Raw genomic sequence first — 21,403 nt, forward strand, 5'->3', positions numbered from 1 at the left:
TTTTAAGGCCTTACTTTATATCAAGTAACATATCATGGAAGAGCACTAATTTTTACTTATCTGCCGTAGATGCTGGCCAAACTGAGATTTTCTTACCATATTAAATTTAATTTTCACAAAATTACTTATTTATTTAGAATTACACTGCATTGAACAACTTGCCTCCTTTCTTTGGTGAAGCATCAAGACCTGAAAGATTTCAAGCAGTAGACATATTTTAGCTTTAATTTGAATGAATACATTTTCAGAAAACAAGCTCCAATGTATTCAGATAACACAGTAGTTCTTTGGTCATAAGCCTGGCTACATACGTTTATAAATATTAAAATAAAAAGGGAAATATTGTAAAATACTTTTGTAGCCAAAAAAATAAACAAGCCCTGATTTGGGCTTTCCAGAAAATCTGAGGTTGAAACAATTTTTGTAATTTGCATAATATTAGCCTTAGTTCTACATATTTTTATAGTTATGTCTACAGCTAGATTTACAACTAGTGGCTTTGGAGATCTCCCTAACATGGTTGTCATAATTTTACTTTTAAAAAAATGTATTCAAGTAAATTTGGTTTGTAAGAAAAGGTAATGATAGGGTTAGCTGTGAGATCATATGCCCTGACCTGATGAAAATGTGATTATCTTTTTTCATCTATGAATGAAAACAAGTAAGTGATGATCTTTGTTTTCGTGAAACTAAATATTTAGAATTTAGTGTCTGGGATCATTTGATGTTTAATATTGACCACTATACACTAGGGAATGTTGAGTGCCTGCCAGCAGGGTCTACATGGGCCAGTTAGTGTGCAACATGTTGGTTCACTTAAGAATTCACACCCCTCTCGTGCACATTACTGCACCTTGTGGACAAGACCATCATTTTAATGACAATTCTGCTGAAACAGTTCATTAGCAAAGCATGTTTGCCTTTTGGGACTTTTTCTCCTAAATTTTGATTTCTACTCTGAGGTATAGTAAAACAAACACACCGCAAAACTACAAATCGTGGTTGTATGAAGTGTGATAAAAGGGGGGGAACCACTTCCCACAAATTGTTCTGTACTTCAAATTATATTTTCTTCAGTAGGTAAATATTTACCTTTCACAAACACACAAGCTGGTGAATGGACTGCATTCTGGTAGAAGTGAAGAAGCAATACGAGTATTTGTTAAAGTTATGCATGCTTTTAGTGTCCTAAAGAGTATTAAGGGATTTTTATTACCAATCATTTTTTTAAAAGTCTTTAATAAGCTGTCCTTTTCCCTGACATCTTTATGATAAGTTTGCCATTATTCCAGATAACTTGTAAACAAGCAACCCCCAGTCTGTAAAAATGTCAAACATGCTTTATCAGCTATAACTACGTGACACTCTTTTAAACATATGACACATTAAAATAATGTGTTTGCTTAAATTGTTATGGAGGGAATTAAGAAAGCATTGAAAAATCTGAGGACTATTGATTACATTTTCCTATTTCTTTTTGTTTTGGTATTTGAGGTTATAAAATAGTGAGTGGTATTCAGACCCAGAATAAATTAACTATTTTTTATCGTTATCTTTGGCTAATTGACTTGTGGAAAGGTGGTGGCTTTGGAGTTGATTCACTTTTGTCAGGGAGATATTTCTCTCTCTCTCTCTCTCTCTCTCTCTGTGTGTGTTCCCTCTTGTCTCAGCTATGGGTAGAGCTGACATTAATCTTTCTCCTCCTCCTCAGCCTAATATTAGCAGATTGTACACGATATTGCACAATGGTCTCTGTGTGGCTTATCAAGAGCAACAGACTAAAACAATAGAAGTTCATTGGTTTCATGCTGCACTTGACACTTTTGCACAAATGCTTTGTGCAAAAGTATCAGCCCAGACACAATTCTCCCCTTCAGGAGGGAAATTGGTGAGACCCTGTGGTACAAGGGTGGGTAACTCTTGATACACTGTATACCCCACTCATCCCCATTTTCACTGGGCAATCCCTAAATGGAAACAGCTGTTCCACACCCACAACAGGACTGGCAAAGTTCAGAGAGAGAGAAAGAGAAGCAGAGACTCCTCACCTATTTTAAAAAAAAAAAAAAAAAAAAGGCCTTTAACCTAAAGGAAGGTGCACTGGGCTTGGATTCAGGTGGCCACAAGTTCTTGTCTTACCTATGTAACTCACTGGTATTAGGATGGCAAAATGTACAAAATTCTTGATATTCCTGTTTTAGTAGGGAAGGGGAAAGACAGACAAGTATAACTTCCTCCACTCCACCTGATTTTACAGATTGGGGTGGTAAATGAGATGTTGCACAAAATCACTTCTGGTAATTGTGGAAAGAGAAACCAGATCTCTAAGCTGACAGACTGAAATATCATTCACTTAAACATACTTCATTTCAAATTAAAAATGCCAAATCTTTGGTTGTCCTGTTCGTAACCACTACTCTAGTCATTAGACCACATGTTCCACCCACAGCCTGGAATTAAACCCAGGAATCTTGATTCCCAACGTTCTGTTGCTGTCTAGCAAATAGTTGTGTAAACTACTGGTAAATTGTCAGGTTCCCCTCTATGATCTGGTCCATATACAGGATGTCTATTTCTGCTGTCAGTTACCCTTTTGGCTTAAGTTGTAGAGATCTGTGCTCTGTATCTGAAGGTCTGGTTTCAAAAACTGTTGATGACTTATGCAGGAAAATATAATATGTGGTCATATAATTAAAAGGTCACAATATATTTGAACAAGGTGTCAGAATTCAGGTTGCCATTAGTCTTTCTTAATTCTGGTATTTTCTAATTTGTGAGTAATTGATTTTGCAAATTTCACATTTTTATATTGATTTAACAATCAGGACCTTCAGTGTTTAACCAGAATGTTGAATATTTACACGGGTCTTCTGTTTTAACCAGCAAGAAAGTATTATGGCATATATTTCTAGTCTCTTTTTTTTTTAATTGGATTACTAGACTGCCGGAGCTAAATGTTGTGTTTCAAACAAATTGCCACTGTTAAAAGACAATTGTAATTAACATTTAATTGAAATAAAGAAAATGTTTATATTCCTGTATATTTCACAATTTGTACACAGTGACAAATGATTTTCAATAACAAAACATTTAGAGGGAAAATATACCATTTTAAATACTTTTTCCAGAAGCAGAACTTGTGTGGATGTTTTGTTAAATATATAAATAACTGCTAAAGGTACACTGTCTGTGAAGTCAGTAGACAACAGCAACGATTTTTGTCATGCTGTATTTCAGGACAAGTTATGGGATAGTCCTAGTGGAAAGGACAGAAAGTCAAAGATAGGCGTTATAATGCTACACTAAATCACTCATCTTTGTAGTCTAATCTATATGAAGATAATCCCCTCCCCCACATGTGTAATGTATTTAGCCAATTGTGCAATGCTTAGTGTTGGAAGTTCGAGGTAAACTTTCAGGTGAATCATGGTAAAAATATGAGAGGACAGTCATTTTCTGTAATATACTGTACTTCTCAACAGACCCTGGACCAATTGAACTAATCAAACTAAATTTGTAATCCCAACCTGGCTCTCCTAACTCCCTTTTAAAATGATTTTTTTTAACTGGGGTGAAGAAGACCTTAAAAATATGAACTTGATAAAAAACAGTGTTCTGGTCCTTTGTTTTCACATAGACATTTCAAAAATAGTCTTGTAAATATTTTTTAAAATATGAATATTATGGAACACACGATAACTGTCACAAAGACACAACCTAAGTAACCGTTTTAAAATTATTGAAAAAATGGAAATAAAATTGGTATGCTGTAGTTTTTTCTCTGAAATACAAGTAATATAATTTCTTAAAAGCAAATGTACTGTAATAGAGCACCTAGTCCATTCAAATATTCTGCTGTAGTCCACTTTCGTACATTCTTTTAATGAACTAATTACATATATAGGTCTCTATCCTGTAAACACATATACATTAATCATCATATGAGTAAAGTTACAAACATACCTAAGTGTTTTTAGAATTGGGGCCATAGAGATTCTGTCTGACCATAAGAGGAATTAAATGGTCTAAAATAGAATAACCAAAACAACAGTTGCTCAAACTGTGTCTTAGAATTCCAAAATAAACAAATATTTCAACCTTCAGCTGATCTGAAACTAAGATGTGCCTATAGACATTGCAAAGATGAGTTCCTTTTGAGACACAGACTTTGTTGTTAACTTGTGTGCTGTCACAGAAGCTTCCAACTGTGAAAACTTTGGCTCCCCTATGTGTGTGGTATTCAGCAGTTGAACACAGATGTTGATGACCGACACAGCTGGGGTTCCTAATAAGGTTGTAATAAAGAGTTGTTCTTCATGTGGCTCTGCATATTCACTCACCAAATGGTAGAACCTTTTCCAAGCAGTGCCCATTAGAGTGCATGTGCGCCCCCTCCTTACCGCTCCCCTCAGCCTTTCTGAACATTCTGAGGATGGGGCTGTATCAGAGGACACTGTACCCTCTATCTTCTCAGTTCTTTCCAACTTCTGCACCAGACAGAAGTGAACTGATTAATCTGTTTGGATCTGGGAATTTTATTTATTGATAGTGCTTTTGGTAGTTTTTAGTTGTTGTTAATGTGTAGTTTAGTTTAAGTATAATGATAAGTGTAAGCAGTTTAGTATAGTTGGTAGGCTTTCTTCTGTCTAATGGTGGAACCAAACAAGAAACCAGGGGTTTAAGAGATGTGCTTCATACACAGCTGTCTTCCTGGTGTAGGATGACCACTTTAGGTGCCTGACGTGTCTGGGCGAAGGCCTTTCTTCTGGGTGTTCATTTGCAGGACTTTCACATCCAGAGATGCACAGTGAACTGCAGGTGCTTCTACTTAAGCAAGTTCTAGCTGCTAAACCTTGTTTTGAATGATTGTTCAATCCAAAGTCCTGAGGCCAGTTTCTGCTTCTGTGGCTTCCTCTAACAAGACTAAGCTTCCTAACGGTTTCAGGTCATTCTGATCTTCATTGGTTCTGGCTCTGGATCCTTCTGTTAAAGCTGTCAAGGCTTCAAAGGCACTGTTGGTGGAAATAGACCATCTGCCTGCTAAGGATCTTAGGGCCATGTCATCGGCTCCAACTGTAGTGATTCCACGGAAGAATGTGAGGGAGAAGACAGCCACTGTTAGCAGTGTCAGACTCGATACATCAGCCTTATAGGATCCATCTGACCCCATGGCCTTTGCGGTTCTAACTCTGAAATCCAAGTTGGTTCTGGGTTTAGCTTTGAGGACCAGAGATGTGGAGCTTAGTATTTCTCCAGATCTGGTACTCTCCAGGTTTATGGGATTGGCACTGTCCTCCGCTCCTGGACCATCCTCTGATCCAAAGAGGTCTTTTACTGTGGTGGCACCATTACATGTCTGAATATTTCTCTGATCTGACTGAGGGGCAGTTGATAAGGAAGAGACAGGTTTCATCAGCTCCGCGATCTGTTTCCATTTCTCATGAAGAGAAGAGCAGAGGGGATTTAGTTTTTCCTCTTAATCCATCTATGCTGCCACATACTGAGACTCCTACAGAGTCATCAAGGAATATCTTTTTCTCACCTTTTATTTTTCTTCATGTTCCAGGTCTGACACTGTAGCTGGTGCAGTCCACAGTGGATCCAAAATTGGATCATTATTTAGAGGAAGAATTAAGAGATCTGATTCATCCCAGTTCATGTTTACTCAGCAAGGATTCCCCGACTCCTTTGTTGCTCCTCCTAAAGGTATGTTTCCTGTTGCAGAGACTGGCAGTCCTGGACTCCACAGCCCTATTGTGTTCCACCAAAGGAATTTTTGAATCATTCTTCTTATGGATTGGGAGACCAAGTTTCATCTGATAAGGATCCGATAGCTCAGGAATCTCTGGACCTGATTGCACTGGGACTGTCTGCATCTCAGAAAGTTGTTCCTAATACACTATCTGAAGAGGAAGATGAGAAGAGAGCTCCTCTTTTTGAACAAGAACAAATGGATACTGACTTTGACCTCAATTTATCACCTGATGAACATGTGGGTGTGGGTTGTGCTGCTTCCCCTTCTGAACTCATTTTACAGTTCTATGACCTGATGGATCAGATGGTATCCACATTAAGCCCGCTTTTGGTGTCTGTGGAGTAAATCTCCCATATGGTATTCAACATTCTTGGGGCTACCTCAAGAAATAGGCCGTCACTATCAATTCTGGTTGGTCCTTCACAGCCTGCTAAGACTGTTTGAACACCACCTGCTTTTTGCCATCCTCTTTCCAAAAAAAGTGGACGAAGTGTATCAGATACCCCATGAGGGGTTTTCTTAGTTCCATACATATCCTGTGCTTAACATGCTGGTGGTGGCTGCTGCCAATTAAGAGGCTTAGGTTCAGCCAAGCCCACTCCACTCCCGCTGACAGAGAAAGAAGATTGATGCACTTGGGGAGATTTGTTTTCCTGTATCTTCTCTCAGTATTAGGATGGCTAGTTATCAGGCAGTGATGACCCATTATTGGTTCTGTCCATGAGAAAAGATGGCTGTGTTTGTCCAAGATGATAAAAGAAGGCACATGAATGCTGTTTTCACAGCAGAACAATGTGGCAAAGCATGGTCTCAGGGCTTTGTTTGACGCTTTGCACTTTTCCACCGGAGCATTGGCATCCGCAGTTACCTTGAGGCACATGCTTGGCTGCATTCTTCTTCCCTTGCTGCGAACACAAGAATTAAAGTGGAAGATCTCCCCTTTGAAGGAGATGGTCTTTTCCTCAACAAAACAACTGAACTGTTGGAAAAATTGAAGGAAACTAGATCCACTGCACAGTCTCTGGGTCTTTATTCCTATGTTAGAAGGAATCCTTCTATGCCTTCTTTTTGCTATCAGACTGTTTCACCTTCCTTCTTATTTTGCCTCAAGTCACAGATGTCAGCAGTACTATCAGCAAGCTACATCTTCATCCCAGAGTCAGCATAAAAAAGAGGTCTGAAGATCCAGACGTATGATGAAACAACCTGCTCCCTCTTCTCTGTCTTCATTGAATGCCAGGCGTTGGTTTTGATTGAGGATTGAGAGTCCAATGGACCAATGAGCACGCATCTATCCTTTCGTTTATTTGGAGACAGGCTATTCCAATTCATCAACAAATGGAGACTTTTATTGCATAGGACAAGTGGGTCTTAGAAATTATAGACAAGGGCTGTGTCATTCAGTTCAGAAAAATTACCCCCTTCTCCTACCCTTTTCAGGGAAACTACTCACAGGGCTATTCTACTTTTGGAAGTACAAAAGTTGCTCCTGATAGGAACTGTCAAGAAGATACCCAAACATTTCTAGGGTCAGGGTTTTTATGCAAGGTACTTCCCGGTAGATAAGAAAGGGGGGTGTTTCCATCCAATTTTAGATTTAAGAAAATTGAACAGACACATTTAGAATTTTTGACTTATTATGTTAACTCAGCCTCCATTATATCCTCACCTGCAATTATGGATTGGTTCTCAACTCTCAATTTAAAGGCTGTATATTTTCATATTTCTGTCCAATAGTTATCAAAAATATCTTCATTTCATAGTAGCACAATGGTATTTCCAATAAGTCCTCCTCTTTGGCCTGTCCACAGTGCCAAGAATCTTTGCTAAGTGCCTTACTCTCGTAGCAACACATCTGAGGAAACACAGTATTTTTGTTTTCCCGTATTTGGATGATTGGTTGCTGAAGGCTGCTGCATGCAAGGATCTGTTTCTTTACATCAGTTTTATAACCTCCCTCCTTTTGGATCTAGGTCTGCTTCTGCATATCAAAAAATTGAATCTCTGTCCAACCCAGAGAATTCTTTTAATAGCTTCTGTGTTGGACTTGGTAGTAGGGAAAGCTTTTCTCCCAGAGGACAGTTTTCTGAAAATAGTGCAGTCTGTTTTGGAAATATGAACTTGTCAAACCCAGAAAGTGATCTGCCTGGGTCTCATTGGTTGCATGGCATGGCTACTACCACTTATGTAATTCTGTTTGCTGATCCCAGAATGAGGCTGATGCAGTATTGGATATCTCAAGCCTAGAAACACAATCTAGACAGACTTCAGATTTTTGTCACCATGCCTCAAGATGTTCTAAATTTGTTGAGGAGGTGGATGGACAGATCAAATGTTCTCAGAGATAATCTCTTCAATACCCCTTCACCAGTAGTCACCATAACTTCAGATCTTTAAACAACAGATGGGGAGCACATTTAGGTCACCTTACAATTTGAATATACAGGACTTTTCAGGAAACCAGCTTGGTTATAAATGTGTTGGAGTGAATAGCCCCTTTGATTTGACTCTCAAATATTTCCTTCCTAATATAGAGGGGAAGGTTGTTTAGTTCAGTGATGGACAATGCAACTGCAATGTGCTACGCCTAACAAACAAGGAGGTGCTCGCTCCTTCCAGTTATGTGCCAAAGCAGTCAAATTATGAGACTGGTCTATCTGGTGGCCCTGTATTTAGCAAGGTAGGGCAACATGGTGGTAGATAGTCTCAGCAGGGACACTTCTCAGATGCACAAGTGGTCCCTAAAGGTCCAAATAGTGCAAGACATTTTCTCCAGATGGCGTTGCCCCTACGTAGACCAGCTTGCTGCAAGGTTCAGCCAAAACTGTTCTCTTCTGTTTAAAGGCAGGAAGGGACAGTCATTCCACCTCACATGTCTGCTTTCTGCATTAGGGGATGTGGCCTTCTCTGTACTTTCCCCTGCCCCTTTCCAGTAATTCAGAAAGCAGCAAAGATGATTTGTCAGGTCAGGGCAGCATGAATTATGCTGATTGACCAAGCCAGCAGTGATTTGCTTCAGCTGTCAGACAGGGTTTGCATGCACTCTGTTTCCAGATATCTTGTTTCAGCAACAAGGCCAATTCCTTTATTTGGGTCATTGCTACACTGGAAACTTCAAAGTGCTGCTGCAGGAGCACTCCCGTGACAGCTCTTTGAAGTGCGAGTATGGTCTTGAGCGAGTGCTGGGAGAGAGCTCTCCCAGTACTCCTGGTAATCCATCTCCACAAGGGGATTAGCTCCAAGCGCTTGGAGCCTGTTTACACTGGTGCTTTAAAGCGCTCTGACATGCTGGGAGGGGGAGGGCTCGTGATTTTTCACAACCCTAAGCTAGCAAGTTAGAGTGCTATAAAATGTAAGTGTAGCCAAGCTCTTGGATCCTCAGCCTCTTAATTTGGCTATCAGACTTTGACTAATCTTGAACAGCCCCATTCTTCATTGATGCAGAACGTACTGCTCAGTTCTAGAAAAGTGTCTGCTAGCAAGTGTTACTTTTTAAAACAGTCTAGATTTGTTGTTTGGATGCAGGGAAATATGAGTCTCTAGTCCAGCTTTCATTTCCTGTATTTTGGAGTATTTAATGGACTTAAAATCTGAAGAGTTATCCAGTTGTTCTTTAAAAGTTCACCTGGCAGCTACCTCGGCTTAACCATATTTCTGTTGATGGTAGATTGCTTTTTATGCATAGTATAGGTAAATGGTTTATGAAAGGGTTATCTAACTGGAAATCCCTTTTTGAACCCTTACTTGAGTATTCATTCGTTTATTTATCTATTAAAACTATTCATTATTCATCAGCCAGAAGGGTGAGCAAATTGCATGCCTAATGATTGACCAGCCATTTACGATTTTGCATAAAGTTAAGGTGGTTCTTAGACCTGATCCCACATTTTTACTGAAAATGATTTCATATTAATCAAAAAACTAATTTACCAGTATTTTTCCCAAATACATATGCTAATAAAGGGGAATCCGTGTTACCTGCTTTAGATTCTAGAAGGGTTCATGCATAATATTTAAATAGAACTAAGAGTTTTAGGAAATCATCCAGATTGTTTTTGTTTCTTCTGTCAAGAATCATATGGGTCACTCTGATCAGACTAACACGGCTACCCTCTGATATCTGATGAGACTATTTCCAGATGAGTTAAACAATGCATCATTGAATGTTACAAGTTAGCAGAAATTCCTGTGCCTGTTGTTGTAGGGTCTCATTCTGCTAGAGCTGTAGCAGCATTTCTTGTTTGTGTTAAACATGTTCCTATTGGAGAAATTTGCAGGCTTGCTTCTTGGAAATCAGTACATACATTCGTGCTCTCAATGTAGCTTTGAAAGGTGATGCCAAATTTGGCAGAGCGTTGCCTCGGTTATTATTTAATTGGTTCTCTGGTTCCACCTCCCGAGCTTTCAGCACTACTTGTCAAACTTGAGTTCTGCAAGATGACTATGCATATTCATACTTCTTCTCAGAGTCCTATTGTGGTTCTACTGGCTTAGTGGTGGAAGGAACTGAGGCAGTAGTGGGTGCAGCGCCCCATTATATAGCTTCACCCTCAGATCATTTGGAAATGGTGAGAAGAGGGTTAGGAGGGGATGCACATTTGTTCTAACAGGCACTGCTTGGAGAATGTTCTACCATTAAACACCCCAAGCAATTCAATACCCATAAGTACCCATGTAAGGGGTGTCTCATCCCCTGTGGTCCAGTCCCAGCATCTGGCAGTCAGATTACTATTGATTACTCAATAGTTGCCCTGTTCTGTTCATTCCCTCTGAAACATCTGGCAGTGGCCACTGTCACAAGACAGGATGCTGGGCTTAGGTGGACCATTTGTCTGTTGCAGTATGGGCATTCTTATGTTATGTTCCTAAGTAGCCTTCATCTCTTGCTTGAATAAACAGATCAGATGGTTTTATTTAAAGATAAACTGAAATGTTTTCAAACATCTGTGTTTTAAAAACTTTAAAAATCCAAAATTGATAATAAAATATGACCTAAAAATGACACATACGTTTTAAAAATAAGATATAAAATGAAAGGGTTTTTGTACTGGTTAGTCATAGATTGAAGAATTTATGTGGTGTCATTAACTGTTATAGGGAAAAAATAGACTTTTTAAGCAGATCAATTATATGAATTTCATATCCAGGTCTAGAAATGCCTGCAACTCTAAGGGAAATATAGAACTCCAAGGGCTTGAACTCAGGTCTTGACAAGTAAGCGAAGAGTAAGAGATTGCAAACACCTCTGATTTAAAATGCATTTATTTGTAATGTTTCACTGTGCCCAGGTATCCTGCCAGAGATTAAAGATCTCAAACAAGAGGCCAGGAAGTGCTGGAAGTTGGTGGTATACTCACCTGGCACTTTTCTGGTGTTCCTGTCACAGTCTGTAGAGTATTTACTATGATTTTTTAAAAAAAATTTTTGAACCCTTACGACTGTGAAGAAAATGTACTGAATGTAAACTAGTGCAGTAGTGTCTTGCTGAGTCTGCAGACAAGCAAATAAAATGTTATTTGTCTCAATATTAGCTATCATATTGTGGGTGAGGTAATATCTTTTATTGGACCATCTTGTGTTGGTGAGAGAGACAAGCTTTCGAGCCACACAGGGCTCTTGCACTGTATGTTATATTGTTGAGCATTTTAGCAGAAAAATTCAGGTATTGTGAATAGAGCTTGAGTTAGAATACCATTACATTTCTCAGACTCAATTTTAAACGGAAATGCAGAACAAAGCATTTCAATTCACCTTTAATTGTTTTTATTTCAAAATTCCTCTTCTGGTTTCTTTATTACAAAGCTGCTATTTAATTAGGAATAATGTTCTTTGTTACCAACTTAAAAAAAAACAAATCCAAACCCAACCCAGTTTCTCATTTGCAGTGTAGCATTGGTTTCTCCCTGGTTATGACATGTTACCCAAACAAATACTGCATATCTTTTAAATACATCAGTGCAGGCAGAGGTATGCACAGTGTAGTAGGTGTGGAGAGTATAATTTTGTAATCAGTATATTTGAATTGTGTACAAAGAAAGCTATTTGTTCTGATTTGAGCTGATGTGGTTTTCATACTGAGCATACTAGAATTACGAAACCATGGAAGAAACTGTAATGTACATTGGTTAAGTCATTTCGCTAAATGTGATCTGTCTAACAGACTACATATTTTCCAAGTTTTGTTGATTTAAGGTTTACAGTGGTCTTTCAATTGCATGAAATTAGTCCTGTTCTTTTATCCTCTCTAATTACTTTGTATATTTTAGTTACATCTTGTATTTTGTGTCTCAGGATAGACTTTGAAGATCTAAAGATTTTATTTCCTTAGTAGGGATGATTGATTTTGCTAATTCATACTACTTTTTAGGACCAGATTCTGCCCTCAGATATGCATAGGCTACTGCTATTGAAACTGATGGAAATTTAATATGCATATCTGAGGACAGGTTTTTGTCCTTCATGTTTGAGTGGAAAACATATTATCAGTGCATTTCTTTACTTTCTTTAGAGTTCACATTTAAAACAAGATGCAGTCTTAAATAGTAGACACATTTTAAATAATAAGAGGAAGTTAGTCGTAAGTGCACACATGTGCACATACTTTATGAACACGCACAGTAGAAGAAAAAGAAACACAGCTTCATAACAAAGCAAATTATTTGTCCACATTATGAGTGTTTCATCTTATTGTTATACACATGTGAACAGCTTTGTCCTTGTTAAAAGAAGTGAAAAGTCTCTTAGGGAATGTCTATGTGGGGAAATTTACCCACAGAACCATCCTGGTATAATTCTCCATGTGGACATACTTATTCCAGAATAAGAGTGGCTTTGGGGGAGAGGGCTTATTTTATGTTGCTTTCAAAATGACACAAACTAAACCAAAAAAACCACTCTTATCCTGGAATAACTGTGTCTACACGGGCAGTTATACTGGTATAATTATATTTGTATAGTTCTACTGGTAAATTTCCCCATGTAGGCAAGCTGCTGTTCAGCAAGTGCCTCTACTTTGGACTATATAACTGGATTACTTAAATTTGTGTTCACTAGAATGCAGTAATAATACAATCTTGTATTTTGTGTGTCAGATCACTATAGTGGCACAACAGAATTATGTTTAGCATTTCTACTCAAAATACTCCTTAGGACAAACAGAAGGCTATTTTCAAAATAGGCTAAAATCTTCAGGTGTTTTTTAAAATAAAGAATTTTTTTTCAGCAGGGAAACTTGACAATTGAAAGAAAATCTCTCTGCAGAGGAGGATTTTAAAGATTATAATGCCATATATTATGACAATTTAGCAAAAACATCAATGAAATCCTCAGGGTTTTTTTGTTTTGTTTTGTAAGCTATTCATATTCAAAAGTCACTGTGTTCCTGGAGTTTTGCTTGCAACTACAGAAGTTTTGCTTGCAACTACATTACCTCCATGTAACTTTTTAACAAGCAGAAATACTAGACTGGTGAGCATTGCGCATGTTTAGAAATTCCCTGCAGAACTGATATTGAAAACATTTTGCACTTGGCAGTAGGTAAGCTCTAAGAACTTTTAGTTCATTAATCAGTATATACCTCTCACAGACCAGATTAATAACAGCATGTCTGAGGAACAGCAAATTAAAACCAGTTATTGCTGTCTGAGTAAACTTGGTAACAGTTATGTAACTTTTGGCAGAAGTGACAAGTTCCAAAAGGTCCAAAATATTCTGACTATAAATACTGATATTCTACTGATTATTTAAAATAAACACTTCAGAGCAAAATACTAGAGCTTAGGGTCCAAAAACATATTTATATTGCTTTATATAGAGCTTTATATTACTCTAGAATTATTGACTCAGAAGTTGAGAGATTTTAGGAACTGTTTTAAAATGTGTGCAGTAAAGACCTTAAGTAACTAAGTGTGTCAGTAGTAAAGACTACTTTCAAAAACACACAGTGTAAATATTCCAATGACATTCTGCTTTCTTGGTTACACCCCATAACGTATTATAACGGGAGCCAGAGGAGTGTTAGAAAAAGTAGTCATTTACCTTTTAAAGAATTTGAACAGGTTTCAAGAACGTCTAAGACTTTTGTTTTATGCCATAGTTATTTTTATCCAAAAACTTTTTTTGCCACCCTTACATTTCCCTTTAGCTTTTTCTCTGGGGTCTCTTAATCTGCAGGTGATTCCTGAGGATTGGTAAATACAAATAGCTACTTTATATCTTTTCCATTGTTCTAGATGGTTTAATATGTTTATCTATTTATCCATCTTGAAAAATGCATAGGGAGAGATGAAAAGTGTACACTTTGTTTAAACTGTTGATATTTTTTAATTCTGCTTTTTTCTTCAGTCCTAATAACTAGATTTCAAGTTTAACCATTTTGATTTTTCAAATATAAATACCTTAAGTGCTTTTCCATTTAGCATAAATGCAGTTGTAAACTAGGATTCACAATATTATTTATGAAACACTTCAGGGGCTTTGCAATTTAACCAGTCATTCAGTAATTAACTTTCATTCTCTTAAATTTTAGTCCTGTAGTTTTGTGGATGCATTGGGAACACACCACTAGCCAAATGTACATACAGCTATCCTTTATTATACATAGTTAAAGCTTTTAAAGGAAAGGAAAATATGAGTATTTGGCTTCAAGAATTTGGAATTAAACAGCTTGATTGTCGGGCAAGTAACAGGTTTAATGTTGTTTTGAACCCATATATGGCTAATATTCATGTTTGTTTGTACAGCTGGAATAATTGTTTGTTAATAGAGAAAATGCAAATAGTAGTCTTAGATAGAAATTCCCCTAATAGAACATATTAGTTGGATTGATGTGTACTAATAACTGTTTGAGTTGTTGATTATGCTGGTCTGTTTTCTTTTAAAATGGTTTTACTTGGATATCCATTTTCTAGCTCTAGTAGTGCTAGCTACCAGTACACTCTGTGAAGTTGCGTGAAATCCTGGCTCTATTGAAGTCAATGGGAACTTTGCCATTAACTTCGATGGGGCCAGGGTGTTACCCATTATGTTCAAGATACACTAACTACATAGCATAAAGAAAATTATTTAGTATATCTGCTGATTTTCTATAACCATATATGTGCACTAAGTCATTAAGCTAACCTAAAATAAAATTTGCAGATGCAGTAGAATAAAAATTTGACCAGAAAGTATTTCAGAACAACTCAAAACAAATGAACTGGTTCATGCTGTTATGATTTTCCTCTATGTTAAACTGTTCCAGCGTCATAGAGTTTTTTAATGATTATTATCAGATGCTACAGAAATTAGTTTAATGTTTGAGAGTTGTCAGATAACTCTTTAGGATAGTATTGTATACATAAATTTATCAGTCTCATGCAGAATTGCATATATATATATATATACACACACACACAACATCCACATGTAGACTTGCTTGCAAATAATTTACCTGTGGATTTGCAATTAAGGTTAAATAGAAAACTTACCAAAAACAAATTTTGCTGCTGCTTTTGGCTTCTACAGTAGATTAAAAATCCAGAAGTCAACTTGTTTTTTCTTCTTCGTGTTACCAGTGTTTTTGTTTGTTAATTTGTAGTTCTAGTGAAAACGTTTTTTCTTGTCCTGTTAGATCCAAACTGTATTAAGGAATTGATCGTCTTCCTGCAGATTTAATAGAATAAAAAAATCAAGCTAACTAAATCTGTCTAAGAAACATAACTGAAGTTCCAGTGTATTCTATTCCAGAAAAAGGGATAGTAGTGTGTTTGAAGCTGCTGTGTCTTACTGTCACATGCAGAAATGCACTAACCAGCTACAGCTGACCCAGATTCCATATACAGTACGCTTGGACAGTTTTCCTTTTCTTAAACACGCACTAGACTTAGCTGTTCAGCCCACTTCTGATGTCACTGTGAACTCACTGAAGAGCAACAAAACTCCTTAGGATTTCCTATCATAGCCTTTATGAAAGGGCAGGGGGAGGCTGAAGAGCTATGGACAAGGAAAGATTGTTTGCTGGTTAGAGGGAGGGCACTATATGGAAACAGTCTGTGCAAGAGTTCAGCAGGCAATTACAAAACTAATATTTTATTTCACAGCCTAAAGATGCCTTTCAAGTTGTTACAGTACTGGGCTTCATTTCGAAGAAAGATTCTTTCAGACTGATGAACTCAACTTGTGTTCCCAGGAATAAAAGAGGCAGACTGACTGGGTACAACAGGAAAAATGAACCATTTATAGTCTAGAAGAATGTTGAGCAGAATGTCACATTCAATTCTTGAAGTTCACTTAATAAGAAACAGTTTTAGCTGTTGTTACACTCACAAAGACTCTGAAACATGTGGAAAATGTTAAAGCTATGTTTGGTGTTGAGTAGGTATTAGAATATTTGAAACCATCTGATTAGTATTAAAAGAAGTAGAAGCCACATGGATTACATACTTTTAAGAAATGAAGGATACCGTTGTCAGCTTTTAATTCTGTCACTTGACAGTTTGTGTACAGGAGTCTATTCAGTTTGGGGTTTTGTTTAGTGCAGTTGTCAGTTTCTTCAGAAATGACAAATTAATTAAATTCTATGGTTTGTTTTTTCTTTTAAAATTGTTTTAGATTTGATAAATAGGTCCAAGGATCTTGTATTTTGCAGAGGAGTTCTCTAGAAAGGTATTCTTAATTGTGCTAAAGATAAAAAGGCTGTCACTTAACTTTAAACAAGAAATAATTTAGATATCTCCTTCCAGAAATAATCTGTTCACTAATCCATAAACTCATAACCAATACTACACTTTTGTTCCTTATGGATCTCTGTTCTTTGAACCAGTAAACATTATTCACCCTTCTTTCTATTTTAGATAGTACACTGTTCAGGGCAGGGACTTTCATTAACTATCCCTGGACACTGCCTAGCACAATGAGACCCAACATGGTTAAAGCCTTTAGGTATCATCACAATATAAATGTTAATAATAATTTCTGACAGTTATTAATTTATCCTTTTAATAAATGAATATTCTAATATTAGCAGAATACAAAATCCTGAATTAAAAATTAGATGAAAATAAAATTAAATTCAATGTCAGATTCTATTTAATAACTTTCTATGAACTTTTTTGTCACCTTTCAGCCAATTGGCTTTTAACTTGCTTCTGTGTGCATGCAGATTCTGTTTGTATATTAATATTGGAGCAATGCCCAGAAGCCCCACTCAGGACTGAGAGCTCCACTGTGTTAGGAGCTGTACAAACACAATCACTGCTCCAACTAAGTGTGTTTTTTTTAATGTTCTTCCACCTGTAAAGCCAAACATTTTTGGGTTCCTCTGACCCTAATTATACAGGTCTCAGAGAAAAGAAATATATAACTAATTTTAGAAGTCCCATAAGTATTACCTAAAATAGCAATTTTTTTGTACAAAGTATTGAATTTAAGGTTGGATGTATTGAGACCTTCCAGGGCTAGAAGCGAGTGCTTTGTCTCAGTAGGAAACTGAGATTTTCCCCATTCCAAGGGTAATCTATGAAGTTTTTCTCACCCTGCAGGGTCTGTTATATTGGGATATTGCCTGTCCTGCACTTCAGACTGTATCTTGGGGGACGAAACAAAATCATTTCTGTAACAGGTTGTTTTTAAGTGGTAGCAGCATCAAGCTGCTCAGAAGTTTACAGTGTTAGCATAGTCACAGTAAAGACGGATTAGCGAGCAGAATATAGGCAAAGCAGTGAAATTTTCTTATGATATAGATATCTCCTGGGTGGGGGGAGGGGTGAAAGTATGTGAGAGCATCCCTACAGTGAAATGTGCAGACCATGAGAAACTCTTACCAGATGCTGAAACAACAATAGATGTAGAAGTGGTAAATAGAAGACATAAAGTTCAAGCCAAGAGAAGAGATCTATGCAACCAGTGTGGTAGAAGAGCAGCTGAAACAAAAGCATTTGCTACTGCAGAATCCAAAATGAGGAAATTTGAGAGAAATGTCCTCAAACTTACCAGAAATAAAGACTTTCCTTTTTCCCATAGTTGTGCACAGTTTTGCTTACTGGTTTTTAGTGGAAAAAGGCATTAGGGATAGTTATGATAAATAGCAGCCTGCTGTTAAATCATGAATAAAAAATAATGGCAAATGTCAAGGGGATAAAACCCCATGCATAACCATCATGCCCTTACCCTAGACAGATGTTTGATATTATATCTATCCCTGATAGAGAAAAACTCAGGGTTCCATCTTTTCAGCACTTTTGAATTCTTGTGTAACCAATAAGCTATTAGTAAAATGAATTTTAAAATGGTGTGGCTATGTTGGGGCATGTATATATTTAGAATGAAATTCACCCATCCCCACACAAAACATGAGGCTTTGCACTGATAACTCAGCCAGTCTTGTGATGAAGATGAAATTCAATAGCCTTTTTTCCACTCCTTACAGTCCATTCTTCACCCACCTTATTTGTAGATAGTGAGGGCCCCTCTTCCAACATGCAAGGGAATTAAAGGAAATGTGATGCAAGAGTCATGTTGGTGAGAAGGAGTAGTGTTGCATTTGTTGTGTCAATAAATGGTCAGGGCTGGGACAAGGCTAATGGAAATGGAGAGGAATACATGGACTTTGATGTCGTCTTTTACTGCTTTTTTTTCCCCTCCTTCTTCCCACACATTTATGCTGCTGTTAAATCCTGCTTGCTTTAACTCCAGAGTTGTGAGCATTTGGAACAGAGAATAATGAAGTTGCCAGTGGTGAAGGAAGAAGATGGAAGCTTTAAAGATGAGACTTGGAATTAAGGCACTAAACACTCATCATCATTAAAGATCCTATAGAGCTTTTACAAAGTGTGGGGAAGTGGCAGGGGTACTGAAACAGTTTGTATAGTGGGGGTGCTGAGAGCCATTGAAGCAAAATGTGGACCCTGTATATGATGGAAACCACTTCAAGCCCGGGGATGTGGCAAACCCCCTCTTCCCCCCCACCCCAATCAGCCCTAGTTCCATCACCTATGGGGAGAGGGTGTTAATCCAAGTGTCCTAATCAGATTTCAATTTGAGTATACTCTTTGCCTAGCAAACACTTTCCCGGTTCCTGCAGTTTGAGAAGTTTTTCTTTTCTTTTTGCTGGCAGAGAAAGGGAGATTTTTCTGTTGGTCTGTTTCAACACAGCTGAGTTGGAGGAATTAAATATTCATAGATTCTAAGGGCAGAAGGTAATCATCTAGTCTGATAACTATATATAACAGGCATAGAACTTCCTCCAAATAATTCCTGTTTGAACTAGATTATATCTTTTAGAAAAACAATCTTCCAGTCTTGGTTTCATAAATGCTGATGATGAAGAATCTCCACAACTTTTGGTAAAATGTTCCAATGGTTAGTTAACCTCCCCTGTTAAAAACTTATTAAATTTTTATTTTATCACATTGAAAATGTTTAACAAAGTTCATGTTTTTGAACATTCTGTGTTGAATACCACTACAGGCTTGTCAAGTGAATGATGATTAATTATTGGGATGACAGAAGCTTAGAAATGAGACCTGGCATAGTTGCACATAGTTTGATACTTACTTTGCAGATTCTGAAATGTTATATGCTTCCTCTGTCAAAGACTAAAGGTCAGATTGTGCCTGGTCCCTGTATAATACACAAGGAAAGCTTCCAACCTTCCATTGTGCCTGGCCCCTGTGAAGAGAATGCAAGTCCTTATACTCAAAAAGCACAAAGATTTAAGTGGGCTAGTACTGCTGCTGGAGCTGTTCACTGCAAATAGGGCTGAGAAAGGAGTAAGGCAAAACCACTGGACAAGAGATGAAGGGGAGAACTTACTGAATCGTCCAAGGGGTGGCACAGCAGTTCCAAGCAATATTATTTGTGCCTTCTTGAGGCACAAACCAGCAAAGAGCTCTTGCAGGCATAGGGTTTTTCTCCTTTGCCCCGGAGCAAGACAAAGATTAAATGCCACAGTGGATCCTTAGTAAGTGTGAGCAGAAGTACATTCAAATTCAATAATTGCTTTTTCTTTTAAATTTAAAACATATAAATAAAGGAAATACTCACTCTAATCTTATTCATTCAGGTATTTATCTCTCGGACTTGACATATATTGACTCCGCATACCCATCTACAGGGAGCATTCTGGAAAGCGAGCAGAGATCAAATTTAATGAACAACATACTTAGAATAATTTCAGATTTTCAGCAGTCCTGTGAATATGGTAATCTAGCTCATTTATTTCTTTTGCAATATTACTGAGGGCAACTGATTAAATAAAAATGTTCATCTTCTACCGTGCTGTTATTTAATAAGTCTTAACCAATTAATGTACCATTCCCATCTAAAACCATAAATCCTATTAAAACCAAGTTCTGGAATTGTTGGGTTATCCTCTCCTGTCAGCAGGCAGAGATAGAATGAGACTTACTTATCCTCTACTTATCTCTTCTGTGTTTTCAAAATACATGCTGTGAAGATGTTCAAATCTGGCCTTCCTTGGGTGCAGGGGAGGTTAGCCCAGGCATGGTTATGGATGAGGGGAACAAAAAACTGCTAAACAGTGGTGAGGGATCATTGTATTTTATGGCCCCAATTAAAGACAGCAAGAGAAATATCTGTTTGTATACAGATGTTTTCAAGAAAAACCCTGTGTCTAACAATGAATGACATAGTGATAACTGATATAGTGCCTCTTCTCTAGATATTCCTCTGTTGCCTCATGTACAAAAATACTTGAACTCAGTTCAATACATAGAAGAGCTACAAAAGTTTGTGGAAGATGACAATTACAAGTAAGTATGAAATTCTACATTTCCTTTTAAAAAAGTGATTTTTATGTAACAGAAACCTTGAATACAATAATGAGCAGGCAAGAGAGCCTGCTTTCATTTAGGTAAATAAATCCAACTTCAAGGCTGCCACTCTTATTTCCATAAAAAGTCTCTAAGGTGCCACAAGTACTCCTTTTCTTTTTGCGAATACAGACTAACATGACTGCTACTCTGAAACCTGTTATTTTCATAAGTCTCTCTTCCTTTACTGTAAGGAGACTGAGAAGAAACTAGAGTTAGAAAATAACCAATAGTACTCGTGACTTAAATTTTTCCTTTAAACATTTTATTTTCTGTTATTGTTTGAAGCATAGATATTTAAGAAAATTAAACATTAAAGTTGGAAAAAATACAGTATAGTATCTTTACTCTGCTGTAAAACTGCAAAATGCTGTTGAAGGCAGAAAGTAAACAAACTGATCAGAATAGAGTTTTTTTCATTACTCTATTTTAGGAATTTTAGGTGTTGTAACAATAGAATTAAAATTGCAGAGTGAAATATGGATTTTCATCTGGAAAATCCTTTAAGCATAATAGAAGGGATACAGAAGTAGACAATGAAAATAAGAGGCAAGGAGAGACTTGCATATGAGGAGAGAGTGGAAAGATGAAACTGTTTGGAGAGGAGATATAAGGTAATAAAGATATACAAAGTAATGAATGGTATAGAGAAGGTAAACTAGGGACTCCTATTTACACTTTTTCATGTAAGAACTAAGGGGTATCCAATAGAATGGATAAAAGGAAATTACATTTTATACAACACTTAATTAACCTGTGTAACTCATTTACCACAAGATATAATTGATTCCAAGACCTTAGCAGAATTCCAAAAAGAACTACATGTATCTAAGTAACT

The 21,403-nt window shown here is 37.1% G+C and overlaps 1 protein-coding gene across 6 annotated transcripts in view; it reads left to right on the forward strand.

Moving 5' to 3' along the window:
- Positions 1–21,403, forward strand: part of RALGPS2 (Ral GEF with PH domain and SH3 binding motif 2) — a 273,721-nt gene that overhangs the window by 177,072 nt on the left and 75,246 nt on the right. For all 6 annotated transcript variants that reach the window (XM_077823533.1, XM_077823537.1, XM_077823536.1 and 3 more), the window contains 2 exons: positions 19,797–19,934; positions 20,415–20,505. In XM_077823533.1, the coding sequence (XP_077679659.1) occupies positions 19,797–19,934; positions 20,415–20,505 (229 nt within the window). The remainder of the gene's footprint in view (positions 1–19,796; positions 19,935–20,414; positions 20,506–21,403) is intronic.

The sequence above is a fragment of the Eretmochelys imbricata genome, chromosome 8 (assembly GCF_965152235.1).
Source record: "Eretmochelys imbricata isolate rEreImb1 chromosome 8, rEreImb1.hap1, whole genome shotgun sequence".
NCBI lineage: Eukaryota > Metazoa > Chordata > Testudines > Cheloniidae > Eretmochelys > Eretmochelys imbricata.